Source organism: Mytilus californianus, unplaced genomic scaffold (genome assembly GCF_021869535.1).
Source record: "Mytilus californianus isolate M0D057914Y unplaced genomic scaffold, xbMytCali1.0.p SCAF_7, whole genome shotgun sequence".
NCBI classification, from domain to species: domain Eukaryota; kingdom Metazoa; phylum Mollusca; class Bivalvia; order Mytilida; family Mytilidae; genus Mytilus; species Mytilus californianus.
The window spans coordinates 59040512-59061427 of record NW_026262723.1 but is presented as its reverse complement, the minus strand read 5'-3'; the positions used below and the strand labels follow the sequence as shown (position 1 = coordinate 59061427).

The 20916-nt window shown below is 32.4% G+C and overlaps 1 protein-coding gene across 1 annotated transcript; it reads left to right on the top strand.

Annotated features, from left to right (window-relative positions):
- The first annotated feature begins 10706 nt into the window (after nucleotides 1–10706).
- Nucleotides 10707–12922, top strand: LOC127708509 (toll-like receptor 13). Its single transcript, XM_052213401.1, has one exon. It carries the CDS (start codon nucleotides 10707–10709, stop codon nucleotides 12867–12869), a length of 2163 nt encoding a protein of 720 aa, XP_052069361.1. The 3' UTR covers nucleotides 12870–12922.
- Nucleotides 12923–20916: the final 7994 nt, after the last annotated feature.

The following is a 20916-nucleotide window of genomic DNA, read 5'->3' as shown; positions in this document are numbered from 1 at the left end:
TCGTACTTCATTAGGCCTTTTCACTATCTTCATTCGAGCGTTAGTAGACGAAATGCGCGTCTGTCGTGCATGCACAAAATTATAAGCCTGATATCTTTGATGAGTTTTTTTATCATTTGTGTTTCAAAAGTTTTTCATTTGTGTTTCAAAAGAAGTTACGTTTTTTTTCTCCATTTAATACGGGTAATATCGTTAGAAAAATCAAATCTGCGTTGAAGTGAATGCTGTACAATTTCAAATCTTCTTAAGCGGGTTAACCCTCTTACTGTGGGAGGGACATTTGTGTCTTCCCCTGGCTAACTGCGGAAATGCCATATATGTCATTTGTGTAACAAAATAGTTTTTTTTTTATCCTTTCTTAATATTTCTAAAAAATACCCATTCCTTCATTCATTATGCACATTTCATATATTTGAATCATAATTTGCTTATTATTTTTTGCTATTTTTTTCCCTTTACTCTTCTTTTTCATAAAACGTCATCATTGCGATATATACAATTTGACGTCATTTGACGTCATTTGACGTCGTACGTATACTTTTGTTGAAGGCAAGATAGCGCTTCCAAATTTAGAATGAGCTATTTAAACGCTTCTTATTGATAAGATAAAACAGAATCATACAGAAAAAATTCAACATAAACGAATAATCATTGAGCTGCACAAACAAATGTATTTGCTAATTGGTTTTAGTTTTGTATCCAACAATATATTTCAAACAATTGTCCTCAGCTCTCTTAGATTGGGAGAGGCATATACTAAGTGTTGAACTTAGTGCTTGCAGTGGTTTTCAATACAAAGCTACACATAAAAGAAAAAACAGCTAACAAAGACACAAAAGACAAATTAGTTCAAAAATAAACATTAGTTACATCTTTGTAATTTTTTATGTTATCTTCAGTAAAATAAAGCATAATGTTGTACACTCTTTTATTATCAGGATGACGTATCATAAGGAGGTAAAACTAAACTATTTCAGTTAAAACACAAGACCTATATCTGCAAAATTATTTTATAACATTAACGGTAAAAGATTAGCATTTCGACAATTAATGTCTCGTCATTGATGCTAGTTGTCAAAATAACAGAAACTCCAAAAACCTTATAAAAAACGTTGTAGCGCTATCAAACACAGAAAGGTACAAATGTAAAGTTAAACTCGGACAAGAAATCAAAGCTTTGTATAAGGGAGAAAAAATTCTTAGTTTAAGATTATTTTCAAAATTTATAAGAAAATTTAAATAATATAATATCCCTATTTTCTTTATACCAACTGTGACGGCACTTCACATTAGAATAACTAGTCCAAGATTTAAATATTGAAAAATATCCAACGAGTGACCGAACAACCTAAAAATTTATGAGTTAATTATCGGTGTTGTTCGGTCACAAGATGAATATTTGAATTCTCGGGTTAGTTATTCTTTATATTTCATTGACCATGGACTTTAAATGGAAATAAAGTAGAAAATGAAAAGAGTTATATATCTTTTTCTACGTATTCTCAATTCAGTAGGACAACCGGAAGCGTCTAAGTCAGGATTTCGGTACTCAGTGATACGGTTCACTAGACGACGTTGTCAACACGTAATGGCGGCCATTGTTTGACGTCGGTTTTAGTATATCACGATGTAAAGTTGGATTTATGACATTCTTGGATGCTTTATCTTTATGCTACACAACATACAAGGTAAAGGCACATTTCAGATATTCAGATAATTATTTTCAAATAAGTGTGCTTTCAGGAAATTATTTAAACGGCAAAAATAAAGTGTAAATTTATTTTAAATATGAAATACCATTCATCATCATTTCCCATTCATATAGTGAATCCACTATTTACACCCAACGTTGGTTAATTAAATTCGGATTTCGGCCTGAGATATCCGCCATTGTCTCCGGAAATATTATACCCACACAAGTTGTCAACATCCGTTTTCAAACAGTTCAAATTGTTTTTCACATTCTCCCTGACCGCTATCACTTTGTGCTCAGGTAATAGTACATTCTTGTAAACATCAAACAGCAAATACCGACCAAAATGAATCAAATTTGAATGCATGAGTGTTCACGTCTCAGGCAGACATGTAAGTTCTCCAAAAGGGGGAGGGGCATTTTGCCCTAAATATAATGACCACAGGCGATTTGTTACTTTTTAATTTGCTGAACGTCTCAGGTTCAACTCGAACCATGTACCAATTCATGAGAATGTAAAACCTATTCACTTTAACTGTTGACCTCTTTATACCTGGTCTAATATAAATATATTTGTCCCAGTTCATACATGTATACCCCAAAATTTATAAAAACTTCCATAAAGGCAATAGAAAAGTTAAATTAAAAATTAAACTTGATATAAAATACAAAGGGAAAGAGATAACTAAGGGATTTCTGGGGTTGGGGCAGGCAGAGTTCTCAAAATAATTTTTTCCCTGTTGGTCCTTGATGAAAGTCTTCTGGTCTTCACTATTATTTCTATTGCAAATTTCCATAATTATGTTAGTCCTTTGAAATTTTAGGTGGTCAAAACCTTCGAATTCAAGGGGACATGCTATTCATTTTCTGATATTGCTAGTATGGCTTATTAAGTTCGCCTGGCTACACGTACATTTATTTTCAATCCGTACACAAATTAGACAATTATTTCCTGCATTTTATTGGACAGAATATTCATTTCGTCCTGTATCAGCACTCTTGAGCAATGTTTAGATTATGTTCAGTTATTACTATGATTACATGTACCAGACCAGAATATGCATTACCCTAATACCCCGTGACCCCCCCCCCCCCCCCCCCCCCCAAAAAAAAAAATAAATCAAATAAATCAAATTAAATAGCCATCCTCTGAATTCATATCTCTGAAATTTATCAGAGAAATTTACAAAACGAAATTAACCAATCACCCACCCATTTGAAAGCTTATACATGTATCCCCTGAAACTAACAAAATAATACCTCTTACAATTTCATTATATCTGACATGCATCGTACGATGTACATGTTAATGATGTTTATGTACAATATTGAATATAAAAATGTAATCAAAATGTTTGGTATAACATAAATTTGTTCAATGTTAAATCTAATAATCCTTTTTTTTTTGCCTGTCACATAATTATATTTAGCAAAAATGTTAGGGCTAATAGGGGGCATAACTATTTATAATACATGTATTTTGTTGGTAAACTTTTGGAAAATTTGTATTATTGTGTTGATGATGACAATGATAAAATTTAATTTTCCTGTGAGGAATTTAGGTAAAACCTTCAGTAATTGTATGTACATATACTTTGTATTTACAAGATGGAGAAAAATGTTCACTAATGGATTCAAACAGAGGACTTTTACATATAAAACATATTGCAACAACACATTTTAATGAAGTGATGTACACATAGTACATTTGTACATGTTGGAAGCAAAATTATTTTTGTAAGTTGAAACCAATAGGACTACAAAATATTAAGGGTAAGTAACCAAAAAGTGTCTGTTTGAGGTTACAAAAGTGTGCTACTTACAATGTACTATATTTTCAATCCCCAAAAGTATGAAACAAATATAATATACATGAACATTGTATTCAAACTGTTTTTATTAGAGAAACCGACTGAGCAAATATTCTGCATTTAACGGTCAGACATGAACGTTTCTAATGGAATAAGTAGGGGCTGGCACTTAAAATAAATTTATAGGATGGGCCAAGTAATCCTTAACAGACTTTAAGTCCCAATGGTATACTTTTATTCTATTATCTATGTTCTGTAAATGTCAATAGTATTGACTTCAGATTTGACTTCAGATTTAATACTTACATTTTTGTAATTGCATAGAATGAAGGGTACAGTAATTAAAATTTCACATATATGATTGAAAACAATATAAGAGAAGTAACTCTTACATGATATGCATCATATCATGATCGAGTGTGTTAACATGAGGTTTCTGAAAGCTTTTATTTTAAAATATTTTACAATGTACTAACCACCTTTACCAAAATTATTGAAAATTTATTCAATTTGACAATTTCTTTATCCGATAAGAGAACTTACTTGAGCAGACCATATTGGGGTCAAAGATGGACATAACAATGAAATACAATATCAAAATTATCATTCTTCATAACTTTTGATTGAATTAACAAACTTAATTTAATAACATTTTCTTATTTTCAGTAAACAACAGATCCTGTTAGAGGAATAACATTTTAATACCTGGAATCAGCAATTTATATGAAATGTGTTAAGAGAGATATTATTCATGTGCAGAATTGATTCTTAGATGGTTACCCCACCAGATAACCCAGGTTGTTCGAGTGATTATTACATGTAGCGGAAATGTTTGCTGAAATTAATGCAGCATTTAATAAATGAGACTTTGCAAACTATGGGCTCCTACTACCCACACAAGTGTTGTGAAAAGAGGAATTTTAGACATTAGAGACCCATCAACATTAAAAGGAGATTTGGATAAGTGAAATGTAATTTGTAATAAATTCAGATATTGACTTTATTTTTGTTATGAAATTTTCAAAAACAGTATATTTTGCAATCACATATTCGGTTGTAAAAAAGAACAAAATAAATCATAAGCAATTATATGACAGTGATAATTCTTTGCTGAATCTTCCCTCTGGCCTCAAGTGTTTAACTTTCATTTTGCAGAAGTGTATTTTTTTTCATTGAATGTTTTAAAGTTTGGTCGATCCTGATGTAATTTCAACCGTTTGAAGGAACTGAAGTAGATTGAAATTAATTTCTTCTAGTTGTCTGCCCATAGATCGTTATTTGTATTCCCGCGTTTCATGGAATATAACCATTCAGCACGACAGGGCCGATTCGATTAGACGTGTTTCCCAGTTAATATAAAACATGGATTCAGATACACCCTCTGAAGAAATATCTTTGCGTACAGTTTTAGACGCAGTTAATCGTCAAAAGCAGGATATTGAAGTTCTTATGGATACCAAAATCAGCGAAAAGATTAATAGTTTGCGCGACGAAATCCACGGAACAAACCAATGTATGAAATCTCAAGTCAAGAAGTTGAAGTCGGACTCCCAGTATAAATGGCGTTCTGAAGGTAATAAAATTCAGTTCAATGGTAATACCGAAAATTTAGAAGATTTAACCCAGGCTCTGTGAGCTATTGACAATGGCAAAGTTGACTATGCAAGAGACATTATTGCATCATGTACAGATAGGCTTAAACAAAGAAATGAGTTAATAAAGATCGCGGACACTTCTGATGGGGGATGGGACACAGCTCGCCAGTACGAGGCAAACCCAATTGCTTGTGATTCAGAAGACGAGTCCAAGATAATCAGAGCTGAAAACAGGGCCATTAGGAAGAAAAAGGCAAAGAGCAATCCAGCTCCTAAACAACAGCAGGTTCCTTCCACCGCCAACCCTAGCTTCAATCCTCAACAGCCCTTTCGAGGGGGCCAGCCGTCTTGGTATGGAAGTTTCCCGTATGCCCAAGACCAGTATGCTGGAAAATCTCAACGGGGACCATGCTTCAACTGTGGGTCGTACAAGCACTGGAGAGTTAACTGCCCCTTCCAAAACAACAAGACAGCAGCATCACACAAAAGAAACTTGTTTTGTAAAAGATTAGTATAATTTTGACACAATTTCTTTAGAAAATTTGTCTGAACCAACGTTTACACATGATTATTTCGAATATGAGCAAGATGGTACTGATATAATTGTTAAGGGTAGGCTGAAGGAAAATATCCAATTTTGGATAAATATTGGTGCTTATGATTATATTATTGACACTATAAGAGATGGTTATAAGTTACCATTTTATTCTATTCCTCCGTCTACGTATTTATGTAACAATGTATCAGCTTTAAAAAATTCCGATTTTGTGCATACAGCTTTTCAGGATTTATTACATAGAGGTTTGATAGTTCAGTGTGATAAGCGACCTTTTGTTGTTAATCCTCTTACTGTATCAGTTCAATCTAATTCAAAGAAAAGATTGATACTTGATTTGAGAGCGGTTAATAAACATTTATGGAAACAGAGCGTTAAATTTGAGGATATGAGAACTGCTCAACAGCATATTAAATTGAACTATTCTATGTTTAAGTTTGATGTTCACTCAGCTTATCACCATGTTGATATTTTTGAACCACACACAGAGTATTTAGGTTTTTCATGGACCATTAATGGATGTCCTACATTTTTCAAATTTCTTGTTTTACCATTTGGATTAAGTACAGCTTGTTTTCTTTTTACTAAACTGACTAGGCCGCTTGTAAAGAAATGGCGATCTGAAGGTAAACAAGTCATTATGTATCTTGATGATGGGTTAGGTATTGAACAAGATAAAGATATGTGTAAGATTGTGTCAGAACAAGTTAAGCTAGATTTAGTTAAAAGTGGCTTTGTACCTAAGGCCGAAAAATCATTGTGGGAACCTACTAAACGTCTGGTTTGGTTAGGAACATTTATTGATACAGAGTATGGCTTTTATAAAATACCAGATAATAAAATAGATAAGATGATACATTCTATTGATGACATTATATCTTGTTTAACTGGGCCTAAAAGCGTGTACGTGAAAAAAGTTGCATCTGTTGTAGGTCAGATAATATCTACATACTTAGTTATTGGAAATTTAGTTTATTTAATGACTAAACATTTAACTATAGACGTGAACACATCTGCGTCTTGGTATTCTTATATTAGACTTTCTGAATCTAGTATTGAACAGTTACAATTCTGGAAACTGTATATTAGTGAAGTTAATGTAAAACATTTTAGTGTTGATGAATCATGTCATAGTATTATCTATAGTGACGCTAGTGATACAGGCTTTGGAGGTTATATTATAGAAACACCACAAAACATTACACATGGTATGTGGGTTGAATCAGAACGTAGTAATAGTTCAACTTGGAAGGAACTTTCAGCGGTTAAGAAAGTTTTGCTGTCATTAATTATTTTTATATCTGGAAAAAAGGTCAAATGGTTTACAGATAACCAGAATGTTGTGAGCATTGTTAGCAAGGGCAGTACAAAAACTATTTTACAAAATTTAGCGTTGGACATATTTAGCGCATGTTTGAAGTACAATGTCAATATTGATATAGTTTGGATACCTAGGACACTAAACGAAAAAGCTGACTTTTTGAGTCGCATCGTTGATCATGATGATTGGGGTATATCATATTATATATTTCAATTGATAGAAGCTTTATGGGGACCTCATGAAGTAGATTGGTTTGCTTCTGATCACAATTTCAAGTTACTGGTATTTTATTCAAGATTTTGGAATGAAAATTCTTCTGGTATTGATGCTTTCACAGTTAATTGGTTTGGGGTTAACGGTCTTTTTGTACCGCCTGTATTTCTTATACCACGTGTTATTAATTACATGAGACAATGCAACGCTGTAGGTACATTGATTGTTCCTTGTTGGCCATCCGCAAGTTATTGGCCTATGCTATGCCCAAATGGGGGCGATTTAACAGATCAAGTTATTGCACATGTAGAATTACCAAGCGGTAAGGAGTTTTATACTCCTGGTAAAAGCAAGAAAGCCATTTTTGGTAATACTGATCTTACATTTAAGATGTTAGCTTTGAGGCTAGATTTCAGAATATAATACTGATATGTATGAAGGTTGTAAACCTATTTTGTTTATGAAGCTGTTTATGCTTATCTGAATTTTACAGATGATATTTTAAATAGATATAAGAAGATATTTTAAAGGCTGTATAAGTGCCTTGTTTGTGTACTAACGTTACAATGCATATCTGAATTGGTTTCAGATTTTGGCATTAAGGCTATAATTGGCCTTGTTGAGAACTAATATACTAACAAATACAAATGCGTATGTTAAGCGTTTAAGACTATTGTGTATAGTCTTGTGAGATGTACTAACAAGTATTTTTCTGTTGGTAGTTTCCATCATTTAAGATGCTATTATTGTTTTATTATTGTTTATACATGTGTTTTTGCAGGCTTATGAATCTGAGATTAATTTTTTGCCACCAACTCTGCATACCAATGTTGATGTTCTTATGGATTTACTTTGAGAATCTAAAGCTGACAGTAACGTTAACACTTATCATGCAGGATTTATCCGTTGGAAAAAGTGGGCCGTTCATAACGGTATAAATGGTTGTGATATTTTACCGGCAAAACCTTTGCACGTTGCACTATATTTATCTTCATTAGTTTATAACAGTAACACTGCTAGTCCGGTTATTTCAGCATTTTATAGTATACAATGGGCACATCATATGATTCGTCAAACGTCTCCTACCAAAAATGTAGTTGTGAAAAATGTTTTAGAAGGTGCAAAACGGCGCTTAGCTATACGAACTGAGAAAAAGGAACCAGTTACTCCTGAGCTTCTAACTAAAATGTATAGTTCATTATTTAAGGAATACAATGTTATTTCACAGCGTATTATTTGCGCGTGTTTACTTGCTTATTCGGGATTTTTGAAAGTGTCCGAGTGATTAAATATACGGATATGTGATATCAAGTTTGAATTAGGTTATGTATCTATATTTATTCCGAAAAGTAAAACTGATATTTATCGTGATAGCAATTCTGAAGTAATAGCCTGTATGGATTCCGATATTTGTCCAGTAAAGAATTTAAAGTTATATTTGTTGTGGGCTGATATTTCGCCGGATTCAGATGAATTTATTTTTAGAAATTTAACAAAATTCAAGGATCGATATATACTTCGGAAGGATAACAAACCACTGTCTTATACACGTATGAGAGAATTATTTATTGGAGCTTTTCAACCATTTGTGTCAGATATTAAAAAATATGGATTGCACAGTTTACGGTCTGGTGGAGCTACAACTTGTGCCAATTTAGGCGTTTTCGATCGATTGTTCAAAAGACATGGTAGATGGCGTTCAGAGACCGCCAAGGACGGTTATATTAAAGACTCTTTAAAAGACAGATTAATTGTTTCTGAAAATTTAGGTTTATAACCTGATTATGACTTTTTATTTTGAAAGTGAATTAAGTTCTATAAGCAAGATAAAAATTGTATTGCCCGTTCTTTGTAGTTCAGCACATGGCACTGTCGTGTGGGTATTCAATTTGAACTTTAGTTTAGTTTTTATTAGTGTTATGTGTATAGTGTTGGGTAGTCTATGGGCGTTAGTAATCGTAGAAGAAATGTAATTTCAACCGTTTGAAGGAACTGAATTAGATTGAAATTAATTTCTTCTAGTTGTCTACCCATAGACCGTTATTTGTATTCGCGCGCTTCATGGGATATAACCATTCAGCACGACAGGGCCGATTCGATTAGACGTGTTTCCCAGTTAAGATTTTTATCTTGCTTATGTGAATTTATTTGATGTTATATTTACTGTTTTGATTTCAGTAGTATTTATTAATTACTGACTATATTTATTTTATTCGGTCAGTAACAATTCACGAAATAAAAATTGATCCACGAAACTTGTACGATGTCAGAGATGTATATTTATCAACAAATCAATAAAATGTAGGCCTATAGGGCTGTGATTTTACCAAGCTTGGCCTGTGTTGGTAAAACGTTAATACGGATTCAACATATCGTATGACTTCCTTGTCATCTAGATACAAAAAATTGCTAAAAAGAAGAAAAGGGTCCAACTTTTAACTTTTAATGACATTTTACGTTGACATTTTCGGCGCCGGAAATTTGCAACGTTGATCTATATACTGATACATCTTCGGTTGAGGTCGATTACGGCAATTCTGCTTCAAAATGTCACTAGCAGTTAACACTTATTAATGTTTTAAAATATTTTTGTTGTGTATTTTTTAAATATAAGCGGATGATTATTTTCGAGAGATGAATAGATAGCGTGTACTTCAGAAACAAGGTTCTTTAGCCCAAATGTAGTCACACTTTATCTTTCTATTTTCAGTGATCTGCTCAGAGATGTCCTCGTTTTATGTGACGTCATCACGAATGGTCGCTTATTTCGTGACGTCACAATAGCAAACTTAGAGGAAAGCAAGTATACTTGCCATCGTAATTGTATATTGACCTAATTGAAAACTGAGATCAAACGAATCACATGTTGATTATAAATAAAGAACATCCGGTTGGGGAATGTAAAAGTCGACTAAAATTAGACAAGGTGTATTAATTTACGACGCACGATCCCCACTTGCACTTCTAGACAAAACCCAACGTAAAGGAACAGGTTTTTATTGCCGTTTTAATAAAAAAAAAGTTTTATGTTTTCAGCACAAGTTCAAAGCTCAATCCTAAATGCAATTTTGAGTCTGAAGCTGTCACCGATATACATTTTTGCATTGGAAAACATCGATGCGTGAAAGACAAAAAAAAATCGAACAATTACTGTCATAGTTCATCAAATGTAATATTATAAAATACACGTCAGTAGTTGAATTAGGAAAAAGGAAGAAATTGTCTTGAAAGTCACTGATGATCCGTTAATTCCATTTCTATTTCAAAAGATTTTTTTTAATACTTCAACAGGAAAGAATGTTTTATTCAATTATTATAAGCAGGAACATAAAATGGGTATTTCCAAAGGATTTCACAAAATGCTACATTATTATAAAGATCAACATATATAAGTTGTATTTCCATCATTTACAGGAAGGTTGCATGCTTTAAAGTTTTAAATTATATAAAATATAATATTTTTCAGCTTTATACCATTTCAATTTAAATAGCTTCAGGAAGCATATATTTCACACAAATGTTTATAACACAGAGTTTTTATCGGTTTACTGAGGAACACATGATGGTTTGTTTGTTAAGATTTTATTTTGTGATTTATCTAGTCGATGGAACTACAGGTTGTTTAACAAATTTCTGTAAGTGCAGCCAAAATAGCTTAAAGACATCGTGTTTTTCATTAACATACATTCCAAAAATTCCAGAATATTCTCTTACACTACTGCTGAAGTCAAATACCTTCTTCAATCTGGACAAGGATACGTTTTATAATGTAACCGATAATGATATCAGACATTTCTTACTGCAAGATAATAGGATTATGATGGTAGCAAATGACACGTTCAAATCTCTGAATACCATGATAACACTTGAAATTTCATATGAAAAGAAACTTAATTTATCGACCCTTGAAACATCATTTCGGAGCGTAAATGTGTCTACCATTGAAAAATTGAGATTCGAAAACAATGGATGGGAAAAAATTCCAAACACTCTTTTCAAATATTTAGCTGGAGCTAATATTTCTAAACTGTCTTTGAACTCCAATATTCTTTTGACTTTTGATGCAACTTTATTAGAGCCTTTTAATCAAGTTGGAAAAATCACATGCACAGGGAATAGAATTGAACATTTGATAATAACGAATGGTTTCCAAACAGTTGAAGAATTGGATCTAACTGCAAATCAAATTGTCATTATTCCGAATTTTTGTTCCAAAAATGATTCAACTGTTGCTCCAAATCTTAAAAAGTTGACTTTATCTGACAATGCTATAAGGTCGCTTTCTTCTAGATCCTTCAGGTGTTTGAATAATTTGCGGGAGTTAAAACTGAACACCAATAGAATAATTGAGATCAGCAATGATATATTTTTACCATTGATAAGTCTAGAAAGGCTTTCACTAAGTTTTATGAAACTGAGAAAACTTAAAAGTCGTGCTTTCAACTGTGTTTCTTTGCAAAAGTTACAATTTATACAGAATGACTTCAAGTTTACCGACTTGGATAGATTTGATTCAAAATTGGTTTTCCGATTTTTGCAGAACCTCACTTACCTCGATTTGACGAGGAACTATTTGCCAAAAAATGAATCTATTTTTCTCCAAATGTTTGCACCTTTGAACAATTTACGGAATTTAATTTTGCAAAAGACCTTTTCGTCAACCATGCCAGACATGTTTTTCCAAAACAAACCTTTTCTTCATACTTTAATATTACAAGGAAATAGTATAAGCAAATGGAATCCAATACTTTTCCATAATGTAACATCTCTCAAAGTTTTAAATTTAAATGGAAATTCAATCAATCTTATCAATAAAACTTCAATTCCCGAGAATCTTCTTGCATCTCTGAAAAGTTTAGACTTATCGTACAATCCATTTTGGTGTATTTGCAGTAATAAATGGTTTGTAGATCACCTCCGTGCTTCCAACTTATCTTCAAAACTGGTAAAGTGGCCTGACAACTACATGTGTTCCTTTCCAGAGGAACTGAAGGACGTTAAAATAGTTGAATACATGCCAACCAAAGAGTCGTGCAAAGACTCAGATCCTACTAACATTTTTATTGGGTCTGTTTTATTCTGTGCTTTATTGATTGTTTTAATAGGAAGTGTGACTTTAAAATGTCAAAACAATATTCGTAATGCGTTATACCTCTATCACCTTCATCGACGTCGACAGCGTAGATCTAGATCTGTTCGATCAGATTTACCAGGAACTTACGAATTTGATGTTTATGTTGTTTACTGCGAGAAAGATCGTAAATGGGTCCACGATGTTCTTTTGAAACGCCTTGAAAACGAAGGATTTAAAGTCTGTATACATCTAAGAGATTTTACGGTGGGCGAATATATTGTTGACGATATTGAAAAGTTTATGAATAAAAGCTGGAAATTTATAGTAATTATGTCAAATAACTTTGCTAGAAGTGAATTGAATCAGTGGGAAGTTAATCTTGTCCAAGAAAGGAGACGCCGACGAGGAAAAAATGCGATGGTTCTGATAATGGTAAAACAGATTGACTCCAAACATATGACAAGTGCCCTTCGTACATTACTTTATACAACGCCATATTTATCGCACACAAAAGGAATAGGAAAACGATTATTCTGGACTGCAGTGATCAGCGGTGTTAAAAATTCGTATGACAACCCTCCTGTTGCAGTTTCTTTCAATTCATAATTTTTCAACATATTTACAGTTAAACTTTGTTATAAAATTCTTACTATTCTTTGTTTATTGTAATCTTCTTCTTCTATTGCTTATTGTTATTTTAAAATATATTATATTTACAATGAAAAACGATAATGTCGGTCAGTAAACAACAACTACAAGTTGATTATAGATTCTTGGCTTGACAACCACACGAGACACACACAAAATAGGCGGAGTTAAACATGTGTGTGAATGCTTAGCCCTCGTTCTTATTTATGATATTGGTATACCAACAAAACATAAGAACAAAATTTAAAAAATCAGTTAGAAAGGGGCTTGACTCTTCAGATCGACACTAATGATAAAAACCAAATAACCAAAAGACACAAATCACAGATCTAGGAGTATTGAAAGTTACTGTAAGCTAGTATATTTTCCGATTTTAACTTACTTTCAAATCTTACCTTCTGAAAAACCACATTGTTTCCAATTACAAAAACACCTAGGATAATATCATCAAAATGCTGGACTTTTTTTTATCAACAACATATTGGTTCAGCTTTATTGATTGATATTTCAATGTGAACTAACTGTCCACCCCTAACGGCCGACTTTCTTGTACTCGTATGAAGCAAAGTTCATACAAAAAGCTTTTCAAAGACAAAATGAAATACAAATCTTGCAAAAGATAGGCGATAGATACCAAAGGGACATTCAAACTCATAAGTCGAAAATAAACTGACAACACAATGGCTAAAAAAGAAAAAGACCAATAGACTAATAACAGTACACAATACACAACATAGAAAACTAAAGACTGAACAACACGAACCCCACCTAAAACTTGGGGTGATCGCAGGTGCTCCGGAAGGGTAAGCAGATCCTGCACCACATGTGACACCCGTCGCGCTAGTCCTATAAAATTTGTTGATAAGTATTAAGTGATATGGTATTACCAAATAGCGGATTAGTAATTGACTTTTATCTAAGACATCACCAAATTAATAAACCATCGGTAAGGTAAATGTTCTAATCCCGAAACTTGACCGAATGTGAAAAATTGAAATAGAAACACGTTTGTCATGACAAAGTATAGACGAGGCTGTTACTGTTATAAACAACACCAACATTGAAAAAGCAAAAAGTACAATACTCAAGTTCTTTACTTTTAATTTTACATTAATATATATATTGATGTCTTGTCACTCAATAACCAACTTTTCAGTGAGTGCTTGCATCTCATACATTGTCATCACAGTGAACTTGAGATTAAGGATACTACTGAAACTAAAAGGTCTGCTTCGTATCTTGATTTTTTTCTCGATACTGACACATATGGACGACTTCCAATTAGAATGTATGAGTTTAACTCTCCAATTGTCAACTTCCAATTTCTCAGTAGTAAGCATAACCTCTGTCCCATCGAATTGCGTTAAAATATGTCAATTGGTAAGTTTCGGTCGTGCTTGTTCACACTGTACGAGCTTGATAAGCAATCCTGTCCTACTCGATATTTGGGATAGTTTGAATGAGTGTTGATTCATATGGCGGTTAATTTTTGTATGCATAGTAAGGCTTTCCCTGTCCCTGTCGAATTCCTTTTGGAGTTCATGCAATTGCTTTATTTTTATTTCTTACCTAGATTTGTTTTCTTAATCGATTTATGAGATTTTATTATCGGTTTAGTACTGCTGCCTCTCTTTACTAAATTTCCAAAAACATTTCTCCTCCCGTACATGAATTAGATAAACTTCTCAATCAATGTTTTCGATGGGATAAATATGCCCTAAAGGGGAAAAAATATGTAATTACAATGTGATTTTTTTTCTGCGAATACTACTAAAATTGCACGTTCTAATAGTATACTAAACTAAGTTTTGTGTTTATATTCCACATCAACAAACTAAATATTATTTTTTATATACATATGCACATTCATGGCTCTACAATCTGTCGATACCTGTATCTTGGCATTGCACAAGTTCATTTTTTTTCTGACTGTTAATAACGTCTTTACACTAAATCCATTGGAAGTTGGATGTGTACTGATTGATATTTTAGTCTTAGATGCATGATTTTTTTATTAGTTGTTATAGGCTTTGAACTAGCTGTCATTAACTGCGAGTACTCTTAGATCTGTAATTAGTGTCTTTTTGTTGTGGGGATGTATAAGTACCCTGCCACGTCTACTCTGTGTTCTTGTTAGATGTCCTTCTATTTGTATCCATCTGATGAGTTAAGCCTTTTACAACTGATTTTTATAGTTTTTTCTTATATATGTTGTACTGTTACACCACTGTTCCAGGTTAGAGGGAGAGTTGGCGCCTTCAAACTAGTTTAACCCCGCCATATTCTATATGTACCTGTCCCAAGTCAGGAGCCTGAAATTGAGTGGTGGTTGTTATATTTTGCTGTTTTTCACATTTGTTTTTCGTTTATTGTATTGTATAATGTGTTGTTGTGATGAGCTGTTGCACCACTGTCCCAGGTTATGGGAGGGTTTGATGCCATCTAACTAGTTTAACCCCGCCACATTCTGTATGTTCCTGTCCCAAGCCAGGAGCCTGTAGTTCAGTGGTTGTCGTTTGTTGCTGTGTAACATATTAGTTTTTCGTTCATTATTTGGTACATAAATTAAGCCGTTAGTTTTCTCGTTTGAATTGTATTACATTTGTCATTTCGGGGCCTTTTATAGCTGACTATGCGATATGGGCTTTGCTCATTGTTAAAGAACGTACGGTGACCTATAGTTGTTAATGTCGGTGTCATTTGGTCTCTTGTGTCTCATTGGCAATCATACCACATCTTCTTATTTTTATATTATATGCCCACACTAGAAAATAAAATAATAATAATAATAAGATGGGGTATGATTGCCAATGAGACAACTCTCCACCAGAGATCAAATGACGTAGAAGATTAACAACTATATGTCACCGTTCAACCTTCAATGAAAAACAATAAAAAAAAACATTTCGGAAAGCAAGTTATAAAAGGCCCCGAAATGACCGATATGTTAAACAATTCAATCGAGTAAACTAACAGCATGATTCATATACAATAAATAAATATGATATACAGCAACAAACAACAACCACTGAATTACTGGCTTCTGTCTTGGGACAGGCACATAAACATTGTTGCTAGGTTAAACATGTTAGCAAACGCCCAACCCTACTCCAACCTTGGACAGCCTAACTCTAGAACTCTAGAACAAACTGTACAAAACAATTAACGAAAAACAAATATGATAAACAGCAACAAACGACAACCATTCAAATACAGGCTCTTGACATTGGACAGGTACTTCTAGAATGTGGCGTGGTGTAACATGTTAGCCTGTGCCTAACACTCAATATAACCTGTGATAGTGGTGTAACAGCACAACATAAGAACAAACTATAAATATCAGTTATCAGGAATTTACTCATCAGTATATTTATTATAAAATACTAAAGAAAACATTACATTTATCAAATAACTAACAAGTGCATTTTCAAACTCGATTTTTTTTAAAAACTGATATATGTATTAAAATTGAAATTAAGTTTTCACTTATAATTACTTACCTATGGCAAGGAATTTTAAAGCCTTTGCCTATGGACAGTAAATTGACTAGAAATGCGTGGGAACTCTGAGTAAAATGGTCCCGTTTTGGGTAAAGCACCGTAGGTATGCTAACTAGATATTTACTCATAAGATGTGCTCACAAATGTAAGTATGTAATTTTAAATTCTCAGCGTGTGTTTTTATTTTTTTTTATCTCAGTACTTGCTAAATTGTCTCGCATGAAGGAGCTGAATAAAAACTTAAAACATGTTATTTTAAAATAACATAAATATAAAAAAGAATTAAAAAAAAAGACAGTACAAATTATTTGTTGGATTATGTTATGTCAAAATTGTGATGTGAATAATTGTACTCAGTATGCGAATTAAAATGGTATTTTTCACATTTAGAAAAGCTCTTTGGTTTTTTAATAGATTTATATGCACTTTTAAGAAATGATTTCATTATCATTAATAAGGGATATATGGCCAGAGGTTAAGATATCTAAATTTAGTAAACAGTTTTCTGATTACAATTTCATAATACAACATAGTATACTTTTTTATTAGCATACCTAGGACATCAAAAAGAGAAGTAATCTTCATGGTAAGTACCACAACGACATGGTGGATCTGAAATGACATCAAAGCTATGGTGAAGTTGTGTCAAAATGATGTTGAGTTTATGATTTCCAAATTTATAATGTGATGATATTTTGAGATTTCAATTCAATTTATTATTAATCAATTCGGTTTAAAATTTTACCTCGACAGTATATATTTCGAGTGGAAACATAAATGTTGTTCCACAATCGTTTCGTTACAGAAATGTTCGATTCTTGGTTAAATAAGAGTCTACAAAATGGTATATTGTATCATATCCATTACGTAAGGTGTAAACATCTGTCATTTGAAATGTTGGGGGAATTAAATTCCAAACATATGTTAGTGCATTGTTATGTTAAATATTATAAAATAATTGTAACTTCCTCCTTTCTCCTCGTTCATCGAACGTCCAGAAACCAATTTTATTATAAATGAATCTACTACTAGTTAAAATAGGGAGACCAGTTATAATTCTGGAAGCCTCAAGCTGCTGTTGCTCTATTGTTACAATAACCTACACCCATAATATCCAAAACTTCGCATGCAGTATCAAGTAAAGGTTTAATAAAGGAAAAGTACAGCTTTTCTTAGTTCTTTCTGCTTTTTATGTATTTTAATTTTCTAAGAACATTAATTTGTTTCGATACATTCTTTTTTATAATTTCGGAATGAGTGCTCCATTTTGCATCTCTGCTAATCGTAACACCTAAATGTTTATGAAAATATGTAACCTTGTCTTCTTAAAAAGAGAGGCGGGAAATACCAAGGGGACATTCAAATATCATAAATCGTAGAAGTCTGACAACGCCATGAAGAAAAAACAAGGACGAGAAAAGTACTAATAAATACACTATATGGAAAACTAATTGAGCAACACGAACCCCACCAAAAACCAGGGGTTAACTCAAGTGCTCTGGAAGAGTAAGTAGTCCCTGCTCTATATGTGGCACCCGACGTGTTCTCATGCAAGTACAGACCTTTTAACCATACTATACAATATGGCATTTACAAGTATGGTATATTTGATTAGTTTTTACTCGCCGTTAACAGCCGAGTGTTGATATGTAGTTCATTACATCCTTGTCGATTGGTTCTCGGTAAATGTTTGTCTCATTGGCAACCATACCTCATTAGTTGTAATTGGTGGCATTAATTGTAGGCCAAATTGAGTTTAAAATAATGAACAAGCATGGTGACTTTTGACGTTCTATTTGTCAGCATTCCTCTTCCGTCATTTATTTGTAGCATCATGTTTGTAGCTTATGCAAACAGAAAAAACTTTAAGGATGTTCGCTCCTCTTGTTTTTGATTTTTTGTCAGATATTCGGAATCCTCTGGTTTTATCCATGTTTTCCATTAAGAAATTTTGTCCACTAACCCCTACTTTTCTTTTCATAATTTTATTACATATAGTTTAAAAAGCCATATTTGAAAATCTTATAAAATCCTTGTTATTTTTTCAATGTTTTTGAAAGAAAAAAGGTGCCAATGTTAAATGTATGAAAAATCTAGAGAGAATCATTTCCCGCCAAATTTTCAATGGCTTATATCTCGAAAACAAGCACACGGACCCTTAACTTTTTTATACTTTTTTAGTTCCTTTATTTATATACTATCAATTCATAACAGTCTTTTAAAAAGTTTGTTATTTTGAAACAGAGTAGCGAACATCCTTAAAATGATTTCTATTTCAAATCAACAATTTCACTCAGGACAAGAAACAGAATGAACAGTTATAATATGGTTTCTCTTTTACAATTCCTTATTAACCGTAAGCTTTACATTTTATTGCTATAAAACACATTATTACAATCTTCATAAACATACTAATGACAAAACGCACAGAAAAATAGTAGTTTAAGACGGAGGACACTACCAAGTTTTAACTTTAAAAGAATCAGAAGCACCATTTCACATTTCTCATTTATTAGACAAATATATATTGATAACAAATAATACAATAGATGACAAAAAATGGATAATATGCCTTCTACTTTATGTTATTTGAACGGACATTGAAACTTTTTCCTATTCAACGAAACGACGGAGTTAAACGATAAAAAAGGTGGTTTCGTTTTACAATATTTGTAACGGAGTACTGTCTTTCGAATGTTGAAGTCGTTTCCTACATTATATTCTTGACGAATTTGTCAGAATCCTGACAAAATAACAGAATAGTTACCAAGTACTTTGTTATACCTTTAACGACTCGATTTGGATGGAACATTGAACGGTGTATACTCGATACTATTGTAAACGATAAAATTGTTCCATATTTGCACAATTGTAATTCTCTTTCGAGTATATTTGAACGAATAGCTTAATTCTTACTGAAACTTTAAATAACTAATGTTGGCCAGGTCACTAATCACGTAAATGCAATAGAGTACGTTTCATAAAGAATCACGTACCGTATATTGATACACAATATATAAATAAGATATATCTGAGATAGAAGGTGAACGAGCAAAATGTTACCCCGAGAAAACAATGTCAACCAAACAAAGAAAAGGTTGACAATGTTTACAATGAGTAAACAATCTACTCTATCACCCTTTCATCTATGTGTTATTTAATTTATTATACTGAATGTTCTATCTTTTAAATTTTAAATTGAAAGTTATAAACCATTACTTCATGTACATATCAACGTTACAGTCAATAGAAAAATTACATATGTTGACAGTCTGTGAAAAAAATCTGAGGTCGAAACGTAGAACTTTGGCATTATCTTTAAAATAATGGTCATTGTCTTTTGATTTATCTATTTTTGATTGGTCTGCACGAGAGGATGACATTAAAAAAAATGTTTCCCGCTGACCTATGGGATTGTGTAAAATGTCTTCCCCGTTATTTACCAATCAAATTCTTGTATTTTGATGTAACGTACAATAAAACAAATCATTTAAATAGGGAGATATGGTATGATTGCAAATATGACATATATTTGTAGACTAAAGAACAAAGGATAAAAATTTAGTTTGTTTTATTGCTTGTATCTTCGATCCGCAATCCGAATTTAAATTGCCAAAGCACTTAAGAAAAGAACTAATAAACGCAAAACAACGTCAGATACACACCGTCTTTAATAAAATCGCAAAAGTGTCGGTTATGCGTTTTTTTTAATTCATTGATATTAAGAAGTTTTAAACATATTTTACAATTAGTTTATTCATATGTTTAGCGTTGATTTAGTCTTTTTTTTAAATTGACGCACGCGAAACCATTTCTTAAAAATACAGATATGAAAAGATAAAAAGAAGGCCATACAACATGCTTTCAACTGATTTTCTTATTTCAAAAATGAACGAAAGGGGAGCTTTGGATTATACGTCATTGAAACAACAACCCAATAACTATAATGACTAAAACACATTTTACTACAAAAGATATGTGTCTATACAAATATGTCAAGCTAAAAATGTTCAGCTGATTAGTATCATTTATGAATATATCAAAGATCTACCATTAGCATAATTTTATCTTAATAAAAATAGAAAATGAATAACATTATACAGTGAGTGAGCAGGTTCCTGATTTGGGACAGACACATAATTATGTGGGGATTAGATATCAGACAACCTTGATTAATGAACTAATAGCAGATACACAAAAGATAATACTATAATAATCCGTACAGCAAAAGCACTTTGCTAAAAAGTGACGATTTATAGATAAGAAAAACAAATTCATTTTTAAAATCGATTGCCTAATCCCTTTCAATAATGATTAATAATGTCACCAATCTCAGTGCATCTTCGTCCTTAAAAATAACGGCGTTCCAAACGGTAGAAACTAATGAGCAACTACACAATTCCCTAAGTCAAATGGACATTTCCAATTTGTATCACAAAATATCAATACCTCATTTAGAATTCTATGGTGTCAAGTCGTAAGAACTTCTTAATCAGTTTGTCTTT